This window comes from Misgurnus anguillicaudatus, chromosome 17 (assembly GCF_027580225.2).
Source record: "Misgurnus anguillicaudatus chromosome 17, ASM2758022v2, whole genome shotgun sequence".
NCBI lineage: Eukaryota > Metazoa > Chordata > Actinopteri > Cypriniformes > Cobitidae > Misgurnus > Misgurnus anguillicaudatus.
In genome coordinates, this window is record NC_073353.2 from 9,720,602 (window position 1) to 9,738,015 (window position 17,414).

At 37.3% G+C, this 17,414-nt stretch overlaps 1 protein-coding gene across 1 annotated transcript; it reads left to right on the forward strand.

The window, feature by feature from the left end:
* Positions 1 to 54: 54 nt before the first annotated feature.
* Positions 55 to 13,404, forward strand: chmp2ba (charged multivesicular body protein 2Ba). Its single transcript, XM_055215697.2, has 6 exons — positions 55 to 250; positions 4,951 to 5,042; positions 6,860 to 7,054; positions 8,743 to 8,845; positions 8,922 to 9,028; positions 12,059 to 13,404. The coding sequence occupies exons 1-6, from the start codon at positions 214 to 216 to the stop codon at positions 12,176 to 12,178; spliced, it is 654 nt and encodes a 217-aa protein (XP_055071672.1). The 5' UTR covers positions 55 to 213; the 3' UTR covers positions 12,179 to 13,404.
* Positions 13,405 to 17,414: the final 4,010 nt, after the last annotated feature.

Sequence of the window (17,414 nt, forward strand, 5' to 3'; positions counted from 1 at the left end):
TGAGACACTGCCCCCCAAGGGATGCGTGAAGAACTGCATCATAAACACGCCGGCTGATGACGTCACACGCTGGATGACTCCACGGGATCATGTGCTGAAAAGTCAGCAAGGCTTACAAACAAGGAAATCTCAACCTTTGAGTAGATCGATAGTCTGTAGCCGTTAGGTAGTGTTGTTCAGGTAAATCAAGTTAAATAAAATCAAAGTTAAACCATGATGGCGTCTCTGTTTAAAAAGAAGACGGCTGACGGTAAGGCACTTTTGTTTTGTTATTACGTTACTTCATCACGATCAGATTTCGCATATAGCCTACACCGGTTTAACTGCTATTTACACCTGCATTTTTTGAAAAACTTTAGCCTGTTATACCAGTTTTTCTGTCCGAAGCATGTGAACTACTGTGAGCGTATGCGTTAACGTCGTTTAAAATGTACGTAGAGGTTTGCATTCAGTTGTGAATAAGTATAAATGAACGGTAAAAATATAAAAATGAAACGCATATTAATGTGTTTGCTTGTGGTTCAGTTTGTCTGTTTGTCCGTCCCATCTTGATCTGTTTATCTGTTTTAATGTAACGTTAAGTGTGCCAAAACTGTGAAACTACATTAGTTTTTATTATTTTAACTATAAAGTCATGTCACCTGTATTTAGTTCCAATTAATATGGTGAGAATTATATATAAATATATATAAATAAATAAATAATATACTGATAAGGTGATCCACATGCAATCTTTTAACATTTAAACATTTGTTTGTTGAATATTTCACAAATAATGAAACAAAGTCCAATAAGCTTTTGAATACCCTCATGTACTCAGATTTAAAGATATAGTTTGTAATTAAAACATTACTTATTGCATTAGTAACAAAATTGAATACCTCCATATACTCCATCCTAGACTATGTTCATATAGTTTGAAATTGAGTACTTATTACATTTTTCAAATAAGGAAATACATTTGAATAACTAAATGTATAACTTCATACTCCAAACTATATTTAAAACTGCTATGCTTTGGTTGTTCTTTGCTTTTCTGTGCTATATAGATAAAATTGAATTGGATTAAGTTATAAAGCAGTTCTGCTGAGAACAATAGGTATCATTATACAGCTCACATCTGATCTGTGGAAAATTAGAAAAAAATCAATTTAAAACTAACACAGCATCTCAACCAGATTAGTCAGTAATCTCAGTTTAAATGATGTACAGGTCCTTTAAATTATTAGAAATGTTTGAAACCGCATTCTTAATGAAGCCAAATTTAAATGCATTATTAATGTCTTTATCATTCCCAGCTCAGCATATAAACCAAACACATGTCTAATGTGCAGATCACTTTGAGATAAGAAAATCTGTCATGTTAGACAGATTATACTGTCATTGCTAAAGCTTGTACGCTAAGGCAAATTATTGGCACACGTAACTCGCAGTACTTGACCATAATAGTAAATCTGATTAGGAATGAGCAAGAAAATACAATTATGTGTGTTAAAAACAAACCAATTGACTTTGGTATCCTTCAAACACATTTAAACCTCTGCAGTGGACTGACATTAACAATGATTAACAATAAAAACACTAATTCGTAACTCATGCTGTTGTCCGAAAATTGAATACTACTGCAGTTTTATTATTATAATTTACTATAATCTACTATTATAGGATCATAGGACAACTACAGACTCATACATGATTCATGATACATAATAATAAATGTTAGTGATTATCAGCAAAACAAGAAAAGAAAAAAAAATGGGTTGAAAATCAAGAGAAAATGATTTTAATTACTCATAATCTTTACTTACTTTGTAATGTGTTTGCTTGTGTTAAGTTGAATTTTCATTATTTTTAAGCCTTTGTCCTCTTGATGTCAGCTGATGCCAAGGTGAGCAAAGAGTCGACATGCCAAAGTATCCGTTCAGATGGCAGAGTTGGTTTAGCTCATCGAGTTTTGTGGACGATAACCCTCCCTCAATAAGACGTTTTCAAACACGTCATCTTTTACGTAGACGTGTACGCAAACTCTGTTAACAGTGTTTAGAGATGGGCAAATAATTATGTATGAACTATTCAGAAAACTTATTGTGACTTTTGGACATTTTCTTACCTCATTCTTTCTATTTGTTCACTTTTGTACAACAATATTTAACTTGTTTTAACTTTAATATTACCTTATGTGTACAGTGAGATTTACTAACTGACTACATTAGCATATTTATTATTATTTTACTAACTTATGGCTAATCTTTTTTCTTAATTTTCTAATATTTTGTCATTTTATTTTTGTTTATTGTATTAACTTTTATTTGATTCATTTACACATTCTTTCATTATTTGTACAATTCTTTTCATACATTCATTCAATCATTCATTTTACCTGTTTATTATTATACTTATTTATTTATTTCTAAAATAATTTATGTTTTAATATAGCAAAAATATCTACAATTTTTTATTTAATCATGAATAAATTAGTCACCATTCCTACTATGGATAAGCTAAAAAATTGAATGACCTCACAATGATTGGCATTCATGAGGACACAGGATGGACTGATTGCTGTGTAGAGGAGCGTAACTCCCCTATAGGCACTGTCTTTGCCTTCACATTCGGGCATCCTTGGAGAGAAGGGTGTGTGTGAGGATAAAGGTTATGAGTGCCAATGTTTTGTCTGCAACTTGCAAGAAATGAGATGTGCTTGATCTTGTAGGTCTTGGCCCCAAACTATTTTTGTCTCCTCAGTCTTAAAAGCCAATATTCAGTAACAGAAGGGACTTTTTGAATCTGATTTCAAAGTGTCTTTGAACATGCAGCACTGATTTCAAACAATATCTTCTGGTCCCTAATTGAGTTTTGTCCTTAAAATGGAGAATAACAGATTTTGCTGTCAATCAAGCCAAAATAGGCACAAAAATATTGCTCATTTATCTAAAGCAATATGGAAGCTTTATGTGGACCAGGATATTTTAAACTTGCAAATTGCACACATATTCAGGCATAACCCAAATTAAGTAATGCAGATAATGATTAAAAAAAATTTTTTTACTTTCCTTGCACTTGAAAAGCTGAGGGACAGTGATGTGGTTGAATTTTACTTCCTACGTTTGCTGTTCATTGTTGTTTCTCAACAAAATACTCTCTGATTGCACTTAGAAGCTCTGGTTTTCAGCCATGCAATGCCTGTAGAACCAAACACCAGAGCAGAGATACCCATAATGCAGTTGAAAACTTACAGGATCATGCTGTGTTGTTTTTATTTTGCATAATGCATTTATGGCGTAACACTTTTAAAGTGCTATGATGAGGTTTCTCACTAGTCATAGGGTGTTTTCACACATACACTGTTTAGGTCGGCCCAAATGACGTGTCGGTCCGAGTACGGTTCGTATGGGTCAGTGTGAACACAACAGCCGCACTCTGGTGCACACTAAACGGCCGCTCCGAGACCGCTCTAAACAGGTGGTCTCGGAGCAGCTGCCACCGAACTCTGGTGCGACCCATCTGTGGTGTGAACGCTGCTCGACCCAAACACAGGAAGTTCTCCACATGTTTGATCCACTGGGCTTCCGTCGTGACGTGAGCCGGGTGTTATATTGTGGGTTAACAACAAACAAGGCAATCTTGGTCCGTTGCAGAAATTCACTGTCTCAGAGACGTTTGACCTGATGATTTTATAAATGCACAGCTTTAATTTGTGCTGGCTTCGTGAGAAGGGCTTTTAATAGAACAGTTGCGCAATTTCGCATTAAAGCAAAGAAACTTCGCAAAGACGTGCATCGTTTATCTCCAAATCTTGCTAGCCTCGCTCTGTCAGTCTGGTTGTCGTAGAAACATGGGGGGTGGTCATGAGATGGTAAGAGCTGTCAAAGACCAATGACAGCGCTGACCGTTGTCACATGGTGTACAGTGCGGCGTTTCGAGTACGGTAAAAACAACTAAAAAAATGATACAATGTATTTTGGTGTGGTCCGAGGCCGCACCATGGTGCGCACCAACATGTGAAAACACCTATAGACAATATTCAGCAGGTGTTGAGAGACTTGGGGGGGGGGGGGTATATTCTACATCCCTGAAAAACTCCTCAAAATACCAACCCATTGTTATGAAGTGCGTATAAATAGCACTCGGTGTGAACAGTTGTGCAATACACTCCAGAGACAATACCGCTACCACATCGTCGGCTCGAGGGAAAGCCACGCGATATTTAGGCTACTCTTGTTTGATTTCTTCGTTTATTCCTTTTTTTGCCTTGTTTGCCTTTGCTGACCGCATTTGCAGGTACTGTGAGTTCTGAATGCACTTTCAAATCAATCGGGTGTGGGCAGATCCTGTAGCAACAGGGGTGGTAGCCATGGTCGCGAGAGAGAAGGATATTCATGCAAGCCAATCATTTGTTTCGCCCCGAATTTAAAACGGTCGTGAAAGGTCTACAGACACTCAAGTTTTATACTCTCTTTTTCAGAGTACTTACATTTTACTTATGTATTGGTATATAAAGACCTTTTAAACAAATTTGTAAAGTTTTTTTTAGATAATTCCTGCCTTTAATGTTTAAAATTAATTAATTAATTGTCTTTAAAACACAACTTTGGTTTAGTTTTAATGAAGGGCTACTTGAGCCTTACTGATAGGGCTGAATAGGTTTGGAACCACTGTGCTATAACATTCGGAACGCCTTGTCAAACACCCCAGCATTGGGATGGCAAGTTTTGCACAGACAAGCACCAAAGAAACATCTTATAACTTTCAGTGTATGTGAGGGATATTTCTGCATTTTTTTTCTTTTTTTTTCTTTTGGTGTTGAATAAGAGAAATAAAGGAGGTGGAGGAGGAGGGATAAAGTTAAAATAGAGTAGGAAAAAACTCATAGTTTCAGTTCAATGAACTGCACGAGGATATTCCAGACGGTTTTATTGCATGTTCCTCCTCAACCCTTTTCTGTCACAGATGTCATTAAAGAGCAGGCCAAAGAGCTGAGAGGCACCCAGAGACAAATCACCAGAGACAGAGCTGCCCTGGAGAGACAGGAGAGGCAAATGGTAAGTAGAGCTGCATATCTGTTGACTTACTTTAAATCCCAACATCCTCCTTCTGCTTTCGAGGAACATCAGGTTCATTCAAGGCCTTCCCGATGTTATTGCTTTTTAATGCATTAAGTAAGGAATAATTGACTCAGGTCCGTTGAATTATAAGAAAATAATGCACACCCAAGGTGGTAATGCGGCACAACGCGAAGGGGAGTGCTGTTACACTGCGGGTGTGCATTATTTTCAAATAATTCAAAGGACCGGAGTCAATTTTTCTGCTTACAGTATACAACGGTTACCACAAACATTGCTCTGGTGCCTATTTTTAAGACATTTGACAGGTTAGGTGTGCATTTTAAAGAAATATAATCAACATCCATGGAACATTCTCAGCCAATCAGAATAAAGCCTTCAACAGACCCTGGTAAAGGTTTTATGTCAAAAATATTAAAAAAGTGATGCCAAGTTCATATGTGCAAATGACATTCGAGAGCAAATTATTAATCATCTATAGTGGGTCATTCTTGCAGTGTACAGTATATGGAGATACAACAGAGATATCTTTTTTTTGTTAAGCACACCAGTCTGTCAGTTTTATTCTAGTTTTCCAATCTAAAGTGCTGCACTGTGTCTGACGTGACTATAAAACTTCTCTAATAAGGCTGAGTCTACCGCTTCATCTCACCCGACTCTCTCCACATGAATATTTATAATCATGGCACATCATTTTTATTATGGTTTAACAGTAAAAAGGGCATATTCCAGTCATGTTTTGTTTACGACAGACAAACATTAACACAGTATCCTGAGAATGAGAGCAGCAACCTTGTGGTAAAATAGGATGGAGCCGTGTGTGTGTGCGTGTCAGTGCATCTGATGTGAGTAACTGCTTACATTTTGCTTAGCAGGCATCATGTGAGGTGTACTGCAGCACCTGCCCTAATGGGAGTCTGTTTTGGCTAATGTCTCGGTTTAGCTGATCAGCAAGAGTTTACCTGAGAGACTGATCTTAAGAGTACACAGGAGATCATGAGATCTGCTGAGTTTATTATTATAATTATTACAATAGTGTAATAATGCTCTCTTAAATGTAAAATGTGTATTTATTCAGCACTAGAGGCATGATGACCACCCCTTGTTCAAACCATTTTTTTACAGGTATTCCCTATATGTAATTATAATATTTAAAGAATTGACAATGCGCCGTTGAATTACTCAGAAATAATTAACACCCAAGGTCTTAATGCGGCACAACGCGAAACAAACGTGCATTATTTTCAAAAATTCAAAGGTTCAAAGTCAATTATTCTGCTTTACTATGGTTATCACAGACATATCTGAGACTTTGCTCTGGTGGTTATTTTAAGACATTTGACAGGTCAGGTTTGCATTTATCGAAAAATAATGCATTCATGCATAGCCATGGAACATTTCTCAACCAATCAGAATAAAGCATTCAACAGCCCCGTGGTAAATATATTGAATCACACAAACAAACAGATAATTGTTATTTTATGAATAGTCTCACATATTTTTTTTTGGACCATTTTGCCTTTATTGATAGACAGTAAATAATTGAGAGATGACAGGATAGTACAAGGTGGAGAGAGGGGTATGGGATCGGCATAGGACCTTGAGCCGGGATTCGAACTCCGGTCGCTGGAAATGCGTTTGGACCATATGTCGGAGCACTGTCCACTACACCATCAGCTCCGACAGTGCAGTTTGTTTTGACCAAGAACATAAATATCTTGTTTTGTTACAATAGGTCAAGATGCTCCCATCTATTCCCCATAAAACCAAAATGCCATGTTTATGTGTTTTAATAGGAAATGGAAATCAAGAAAATGGCCAAATCTGGGAACAGAGAAGCATGTAAGATATTAGCCAAGCAACTTGTACAGCTTAGAAAACAGAAGAATCGAACCTACGCTGTAAGCTCGAAGGTGACTTCCATGTCCACACAGACCAAAGTGATGAATTCTCAGATGAAGATGGCCGGAGCCATGTCTAATACAGCAAAGGTAAGACCTCCAAAACCTCCCAATGTATATGCCTGACTTGTGCTACTGCGTTATTGAAGGATTTTTGTTGAACCCCCTTTCTGTGAGTCCTTCTAAAGTGAGCCCAAGACAACATTCCCAGTTGTCCCCTCTAACAATGTCTCTGTATTATTCACACGTAGTCTGGTGTTATGCTGGGAAGTGCTTATGTAGCACAGTACTTCAAAAGAATACTTAAACAGACTTTAATTAGCAGGATGTCGAGCAACTTCTTTGGTTAGCAGAACTATTGTGACCCACTTTTTTAACTTTTGCTCTACATTAATAAAAAAGACCATTAGCTTGTCTTTGTGTCGATACGCAATGTTCTCATTAACACTCATTAACATAGTATTAACATTGAAATATGAGCCATACAGTATCATTCTCCTTTGGGGCTTTTTAATTAATTTAATAAATTGTAATATGTGACCCTGGCCCACAAAACCAGGAATACATTATATGGGTCAAAATTATCGATTTTTATGCCAAAAATCATAAGCATAAGTAAAGATCATGTTCCATAAAGATATTTTATAAATTTCCTGCCGTAAATATAAAAAAATGTAATTATCGTTAGTAATATGTGTTGCTAATGACTTCATTTGGACAACATTAAAGGCGAGTTTCGCAATATTTAGTTTGCACCTTCAGGTTCCAGATTTTCATATAGTTGTATAAATGTATAAATCGTTCCTTATGACTGGTTATGGGGACCAGAGGTCACATATCTGATTTTTGTGTAAATCTAATAATAAATCGAAACACTGTACACTTAACAAAATTATAAACGCAACAATTTTGTTTTTGTTATCTACTTACAGGCAAATGGTTTCAGACCCTCCAATATAGTAAATCTGCATATTTTAGAGTGGCCTATTCTTGTGGCCAGCCTAAGGCACGCCTGTGCAATAATCATGCTGTCTAACCAGCATCTTGATATGCCCCACATGTAAGGTGGATGGATTATCTCAGCAAAGAATAAGTGCTCACTAACACAGATATAGAAAGATTTGTGAAAAAATAATTAAGAGAAATATTTTATATATTGTTCTTTGTATATGGGTTGGTTTTCTTTTATGTACAACATTGTTGCATGAGATGAACATTATTTATTAAAATAATTTCATAAAACCAGGGGTGGCATTGTTGCCTACTCCAAACTTGACCATATTACATCCACTCCCGAGACATTTGTTTCACAAAAATAAGCAAATATACAATTACACACTTCTAATGCATATCTGTAGCAACCACTGGAGGCATGCAATTATATGTGATATGTATTCTGTGATTTGTATTCAATTATAGGATCATATTCATATTAGTATCATAGTATGATGTTACATTATAGATTAGATATGAGATGATTCTGGGGAGATGATGTAAATAATTCTTTCTCATCTGATAGGACTCTTCCTGTTTTGTCTAATCTGCCATAGTGTAGAGAAACCCAGAGGAACAGTAAAATGGGCTTCTCTCAACTTGACCTATTTTTATGTTCTGTGTCATCTACTTACTGTACAATGTTGAGATTTATGTTGAGCTGCATTCAGAACGTATTGGTCCGTGGTGGATTGTGTTAGGGCTTTTTTGTGCACTGTGAGAATATACTGTATCATTTCTCCTCTGGTATCTGATGAATGAATTGAACTCTTTCGCTCTTTCAGACAATGCAGGCTGTCAATAAACGAATGGATCCAAAGAAGACGCTACAAACCATGCAGGACTTTCAGAAAGAAAACTTAAAAATGGGAATGACAGAAGATCTGAGTAAGTATGACTTTTCTGAGTCTAGAGAAGAGTTTTTCCTAAAATACCCAATCAAACCATGTATTTTCTCTCTTAGTTAACGATACGCTAGATGAGATTTTTGATGAATCCGGCGATGAAGAAGAATCCCAGGACATTGTGAACCAGGTGCTCGATGAAATCGGCATTGAGATCTCTGGAAAAGTGAGTCACCATTTAACATTTATCTTTAGGTTTTTCAAACACTTTTGTGAAAATTTTTAAGTGGTTATTTGTGGTAAATGTTTTTACATTTCAACTCTCAGCTTTAATGGGTCATATGATGCAAATTCATGTTTTCCTTTGTGTTTGGAGTGTTAAAAGCTGTTGGTGCGTATAGAAGATCTGTAAAGTCGCAAAGATTAAAGTCTTAAATCCAAAGAGAGATTCTTTCTAAAAGTTAAGGCTCATCCATGCCTTCCTAAAACGCCTCATTCATACACCCCCCCACATATCTACGTCACTTTGTGGGAAGATTTGCACACTACCACCCAAATGTATACGCGAAGAAAGGTGGTGTAACATTTTTTGTCACTGTAGTATTGTTGCCGCCACCACTATGTCATTGAGCTGCTGTGTTTTGTTAAGAGGTGTAACATCTTTGTTACACACTTGAGACATTAGGCCAATCACAAAGCACTGGATAGCTGGCCAATCAGAGCACACCTGCGATTTTTAGAATTATGAGCTTTGTAAGCTGGATTCACACCAAACGTAGTAGAGGCGACAAAAACGCGCTATTCGCACGTAGTTGGATGCTTGAACAATTTAAGTTTACTCGCGCATGAAATTTTAGTCATTCGATACATTCACGCGTAAATTTGTGTCATGGGAGGGGCTTCTCCGACTTCTGCTCGCTTCCTGTAATCACGTCACTATTAGACCAAGCTCCTGATTTGTTAACGCGGTGCGCTTTTTTGTTGCAAAGTTCAGATTTTTCAACATGTTTAAACGCTTTCCCTCGGCAACGCTCAATTTGCGTCATTGGCATGTAAATTAACCCAAACTGGATGCGCGAATGAGGCGGATTCGCGTCTACCGCGCTAAACGCCTCATTCAGGCCGCGAGACCTCCAGATGCGCGAAACATCGAAATTGTTTGCGCCAAACATATTGCATTACACCAAAAAATAAACAAAAATAATATTGTGTTAAGCAACATCATATGACCCCTTTAAGAGATCATCAAAATACAGTTTTTTCAATAAACACATTTTCAATTTCCAGTCTTATATATTTAATTCACATGCGTATTTACATCATCTCATATGTTTTTAACCACGTTTAAATCCAGAGAATTTACAGTTTTAAGAAACGCTCCACCCCGTTCATAGGGTTGCTTGTCAATGGTGTTTGGGTTATCCTTTATTAGAAACCATAGGTGTGATTGACTTCATGTGGCACTGCGCAGACCGATCAGCCTATGACATCAGAGTACACTGCAAAAAAATTACCTTCTTATTTTTGTCTTGTTTTAGTACAAATATCTAAAAATTCTTAAATCAAGATGTTTTTTCTTGACGAGCAAAATGACCTAAGAAAATATGTCTACTTTTTAGACCAAAAATATCAAATTTAAGTGAATTTCTACGGAGCCGCTAAGGGGACACGTGAAACTTTCGTGTGCGCACGTGGAATTATCGAGTTTTCTTTCGGTGAACTATCGTTGAACGAAAGTTTCAAGTGTATGCGGAAAACTAAACTTAAAAAAAATTCTGCACATGACGGTTTTGCGTGAGCACATGAAAGTGTCACGTGAGCACATGAAACTTAACTTTAGATTTTTTTTACTCCAATGTCACCTAAAGGTGATCGCACACCAGACACGCAGCGTGTTCTAAAAAAATTTAACATGTTGTTTTCTATGAGTATACGCACACCAGTGCCGCCCAGCTTTGACTCAGGAAGTTGCTCAAATCCCTGTCGCGCCACACAGCGCCACTCACATAGTTTAACATTAAATAACATAATTTTTATATGACGAAGCTCGCTCTATTTAATGTGCACTTTCGGTTTATGATACCTCAGAGTTGTTATTACCTCCGAGCTCAGCGACACTGACTTGCGTGGCCGGTGTGCGACCCCCTTTAGGGGCTCGGTATATTCCTGCTTAAACAAGCAAAAAATTCTGCCAATGGGTAGAGAACATTTTTCTTTAATTTTTTAAGATTTATTTCTTACTTTGACAGATTTATTCATAAAATTTGTTTTGCTTGTTTTAAGCACAAATGCACTTTAAATAAAACAAGATTTATTTTCTTAGGTAATTTTGCTCATCAAGAAAATACATCTTGATTTAAGAATTTTTAGATATTTGTACTGAAAACAAAACAAAAATACAAAGTAAGAAAGTTGTATTTTGCAGTGTATCGTGAAAGTGGTTTAAAAGCGTCTCGTGATAGTTTGATGTCATATGTCGATCACTTTGCACAGTGACATACTGTATGCATAAGTACTAACATGTTGAAATATAGACGGTTTTAGTAGCAACAACTTGTTTCTTATCAAGCCACACTGTGAGACTGATTGATTCGTAATGACAGTGAAGGTGAACTTCCATCATTAACAGCGTCATCAAGTTGTGGCCATTGTTGTTGTTTTTTACACACACTTGTACATGTTTGGTTATTATGTGTGATCGTAAATGGCAATATCTAAATTACATTAAATAAATCAGGATTAAAGCCATGATAACCAAACATAATAATCTTACTAATTTTGACCAGAACTCTACAGAAGTAAAATAGCAAGGTTTCAAATGAAAGACTAAGTGTGATTGGTGTTGCACAAAAAGTTGTACCACACAAAACAATATAAAAGTGATAAAAATGCATCTGATACTGACAGCCCAAAGGCTGCTAATAGCAGATGTGTGGACTCTAGCTGTGCTTGCGATTACTGTAGGCAGTTTTTTACATTCATGAGATGCAGAATCATTGTGTCCATGCACCAGATGTGTATTACCCTGGGCCAAAATGTAATACTCATATTACCATAAAACACAGCTTGTCCTTTTTTCCCCAAATAAAGTGTTTGCGTTTTGTTTGGGAGAGGCTATAAACATATTCTCCCAATACATCCCTCAATGTAAGAATTGAACCACAAGGTTTATGCTCATTGAGTATTAACACCGGGTGAGCTGTGAAATGCAAAGTTTTAGTGCTTTAATAAATGCCTCTAATTGTTGTTTTTGCAGATGGTAAGAGCCCCGGCAGCAGGAAAAGGCCTTCCCGGCGCTTCCCCGGCAAAGTCTAAAGCTGCCACCATCTCAGACGCAGAGATCGAGAGACAGCTAAAGGCTTTGGGTGTGGACTAAATATCTGCATTAACCACACCTGTGCACCCACTGTTACCAAAGGACTGAGTGTATACAGTGGGAACAGGGAGGTTATGGGGATGGCCGAGTAATAAATGAAGGATAAACTGTCATTTAGCATCTGCTCCTAAAGAAACATATGCGTAATTGATTCGAAGTTGGATATAATGGTCTGATTTACAGTATAGAGCAGATTCAAAATAAAGTCTTCAGACCAAATCTGCTCTCATACGTGTCTTCACATTTTAAAACAACACAGTTATTTTAAGCTTAAGAAGAGTGAAATGTGTGTTTCTTTCCACCACATACGCACCAAGCAGTTTGTTTATACAACATCTGTTTGGAGAAATTGCACACTTCACCTTTAATTTAACGGGTGCTATTTTCTATGCCTGTCCTAAACCTTAGCACTAAACAATTCAGATTAAAGGGGACACTCAAAATGCAGTGCATGCAGGGAGTGCTCCAGAATAGGATTGAGAGTCACTGATTTTCATGTATATAGGTGAACAACATGGTACTGGACCTTTCACGTGTCACCGGCTAATGATCTCAAATATGTGTGTGAACTCTTTGGATGCTCATTATGTTTACATTTATGTTTCAGGTTGCGTATGACTTTAGAAAGTAAGGTAAGCTTTTCTGTTACGGTGAGATTTAGGAAACATTTACTATCGGGTAAAATTTCTTGCATGTGAATCTTTGTTGATAATGTGATGAAGTTTTATCAACCTTGACACCACTGGGACCGTTCAGCTACAGTACTTGATGGGTGAACTTGAATCATATATACATTCATGCATTTGACAGATGCTTTGCTGGTATCCAAAGTGATTCATAGTGCATTAAAATTACAGTACATCTTTTTTTGGTCTAAAAAGCACTGTATGTAGCCCAATTACTGTTACAAATCTGTTTAAAATTTAATATCATATTATGGTTATGAAAGGTGGCATATACAGCATAAATAAAAGGACTGTTACTGGCATATACTGTATAATCATATGGGTTACATCTGATAATGTCTTCTCACTTTAATTTTGATTGTAGACTGTGCTAACTATGTCAATGATGTAACAAGTTAGCAGGCTGTGAATTGGGACACTGTTTTCGTTTCAAGTTTTAACGATTTAACTTTCGATTTATCCAATTCCTTGTAAATGATTGTACAGTTTTAAGCTTTGATTTGTTTTTCTAATTAATAAAATACCTTCATCTTTGTGAAATAGCTTGTTTAATGTATGTGTCTGCATTAAATATATAAGTTTGTACAGCCATAAACCATATAAAGACCAGTTAAACATTTGAGGGTGTTCTATATTGAACCTTTAAATGATGGGAACCTCAAGTCCCATGCTGAAGTCAGTTACTGTGCGTTCACACCAGACGCGAAAGAGACGGCAAAAACGCACTATTCGCGCATATTTGGACCCTTGAACATTTTGAGTTTACTCGCTTCATTCGCACATGAAATTCTATTCATTCGAGACATTCACGTGTAAATTTGGGTCATGGGAGGGGCTTACATACTCAAATTGTCCAGATTGTTCGACCTCCTCACTTTCTTCCAAACAAGATCCTATAAATTCCGGTAAAAAGTATAGCGATGATGATTGTCCTCCATTGTTGTTTTTCTCCCTTCGCTCGCTTCCTGTAATCATGACACTGCTAGACTAGAGCAAGCTCCTGATTGGTTACTGCAGCGTGAAAATCCACCAAAGTTCTGATTTTTTTAAATAGCTCGGATCACACACACCAATGCTCAATTTCACGCCATTCGCGCTTACCGCACCGCAGAATACCTATTCACTATTCTCAAGTCCCACGCTGAAGTCAGTTACTGTGCGTTCACACCAGACGCGGAAGCGGTGGCAAAAACGCGCTATTCGCGTGTATTTGTACCCTTAAACATTTTGAGTTTACTCGCTTCATTCGCACGTGAAATTCTATTCATTCGAGACATTCACGTGTAAATTTGGGTCATGGGAGGGGCTTATATACTCAAATTGTCCAGATTGTTCGACCTCCTCACTTTCTTCCAAACAAGATCCTATAAATTCCGGTAAAAAGTATAGCGATGATGATTGTCCTCCATTGTTGTTTTGTTTTTCTGCATCGCTCGCTTCCAGTTATCACGAAACTGCTAGACTAGAGCAAGCTCCTGATTGGTTACTGCAGCGTGAAAATCCACCAAAGTTCTGATTTTTTTAAATAGCTCGGATCACACACACCAATGCTCAATTTCACGCCATTCGCGCTTACCGCACCGCAGAATACCTATTCACTATTCTCAAGTCCCACGCTGAAGTCAGTTACTGTGCGTTCACACCAGACGCGGAAGCGGTGGCAAAAACGCGCTATTCGCGTGTATTTGTACCCTTAAACATTTTGAGTTTACTCGCTTCATTCGCACGTGAAATTCTATTCATTCGAGACATTCACGTGTAAATTTGGGTCATGGGAGGGGCTTATATACTCAAATTGTCCAGATTGTTCGACCTCCTCACTTTCTTCCAAACAAGATCCTATAAATTCCGGTAAAAAGTATAGCGATGATGATTGTCCTCCATTGTTGTTTTGTTTTTCTGCATCGCTCGCTTCCAGTTATCACGAAACTGCTAGACTAGAGCAAGCTCCTGATTGGTTACTGCAGCGTGAAAATCCACCAAAGTTCTGATTTTTTTAAATAGCTCGGATCACACACACCAATGCTCAATTTCACGCCATTCGCGCTTACCGCACCGCAGAATACCTATTCACTATTCTCAAGTCCCACGCTGAAGTCAGTTACTGTGCGTTCACACCAGACGCGGAAGCGGTGGCAAAAACGCGCTATTCGCGTGTATTTGTACCCTTAAACATTTTGAGTTTACTCGCTTCATTCGCACGTGAAATTCTATTCATTCGAGACATTCACGTGTAAATTTGGGTCATGGGAGGGGCTTATATACTCAAATTGTCCAGATTGTTCGACCTCCTCACTTTCTTCCAAACAAGATCCTATAAATTCCGGTAAAAAGTATAGCGATGATGATTGTCCTCCATTGTTGTTTTGTTTTTCTGCATCGCTCGCTTCCAGTTATCACGAAACTGCTAGACTAGAGCAAGCTCCTGATTGGTTACTGCAGCGTGAAAATCCACCAAAGTTCAGATTTTTTAAATAGCGCGGATCACACAGCAACGCTCAATTACGCGCCATTCGCGCTTACCGCGCCGCAGGATACCTATTTCTTTTGACTAAATATGTAAATCACTCGCGATTGCTGCACCATTATGCTACGTACACACCAATTGCGGGGCATAGTGTTACTCGCTGTAGATTACTCGCGGGAGTTAATTTCGTGTCATGCAAATTTTTCGCTCGAGTTGAATATTTTTAACTTGCGAAGATGCGTTTGAGGCGAATAGCACATGTTTTCGCGGTGTCATGAGCAATTCGGTCTCCCCTAGGACCCCGATTGGAACCTAGCACTAAAGCCTGCTCAAAAATTTGTCATTGCGATATCTCGTCTGCGTACGTGGTCTAGCAAGCTAATTATGTTGTACAAAATAGAAGCATAACATTAAAAAAAATAATAATAATAACCAAAAAATAATGTAATAAACTAATATTCATGTTGCAGACACGTCAGTACTTTTGTGTAATCATCTGCTTTACAAAAACAATACTTTTATTTTTTGTAAATTATTAACATACCTTACGGAATATATGTTTTAATAGTATAAGTGTAGTAATCATGGCTTATAATTATAATTTAAATGTGTGATTGAACTATGTAGTAATCATGTTTTGTATAAGTAATTAATGAGTAAGTGTATAAGTAGACAGTAAAAAGTGGAAATTGTACAGTATATAATATCTAAATAATAAAATGACAAGCAATGTGTAGATCTCCCACCTATAGCCTCATTTATATATATATATGAAACATATAATTTAAAAGACATCAATTGTAATTTTAACAACGTTCTAACTACATAAATCATAACGCGATTTTGTATGAATTGTAATAAGGCGCTAAGAAAACTACCCATGAGGAGTTTTTTCAGCCAATGGAATCACGCGGGGTCCTAGGGGAGACCGAATTGCTCATGACAGCGGCAAACGTGCCACCAATATCGCATCTCCCGCGTCTGATCTCGCCTTTGCATTGACTTCGTATGTAATCTACTCGCGCAAAACATTGAACTCGCGTCTGGTGTGAACCCACAGTTAGGCCTGTATAGGGTTTCCACAGGTCATGGAATTTCTGGAATATTATAATGTCTTTTCCAAACATTGCAAGTCATGGACTTGTCCAAGTCATTGAATATCAGGTATTTTTGTTTGTTGCTTTAAATTTGTGACGTAACGAATACCATTTCTGAGTCCAAGCCTCTGCTGACTACAATTTAAACAGCTGTTTATTGGCACTATTTATTAATTTAAAGCATTTAAGCTACATTTTTATAAATTGATCACATAAACGTCGCACACCTGTGTGTGTGTAATAGGTGCGTAGGAGAGCAGGACAAGAGAGTCCAAATATCAACAAATGAAAAAAGAGAAGTCCCTCACACTATCCACTCGCAAAATTGTATACTTTTAAAATTGTATCAGTTTATTTTGCAAGTGGATAGTGTGCGGGACTTCTCTTATATATCTTTTTTCATTTGTGTATAAACTTACATTGTACATTATCCAGGCTCACGACATCCCGGACATAGGTCATGGAAATTCAGCTTTTTAGTCCATGAAAGTCAGTGAATTTGAAACCCTGTGTACAATCATTCTTAAAATGGCCTTCAGACAGTTTCACATTTCATTAAATTAAACATCATTATTCATAACCAAACATGATTTTTATATAAGGTCTTAATGGGTTTGTACAGTGACCTATCCTAAACGAAGTGAACCGTGATTGAGTCCATTAATTTTGCACTAATTTAATGAACTATGGATGTATAACGGCTCCGAGCACTACTGAAGACCTCCAAACCCCCAACGCCTGTGCTAAAATACATATAGACAAATCCATCTTTTATTTGTTTTCTCAGCATTCACGTGTGTAATATATACTCATAATGTCAAATCCTGCCAGCATTATCCCTCAGATACAGTATTTATTGTGTTATTAGACTACAGAAAGGTGTTATGGGACATGTTGTAACAAACCCAATGGCGGCAGGAAGATGATATTGTAGATCATCACCCATATGTCTCTGCCGAGAGAGGTCGTGTGCAGGTAAGAAGCTT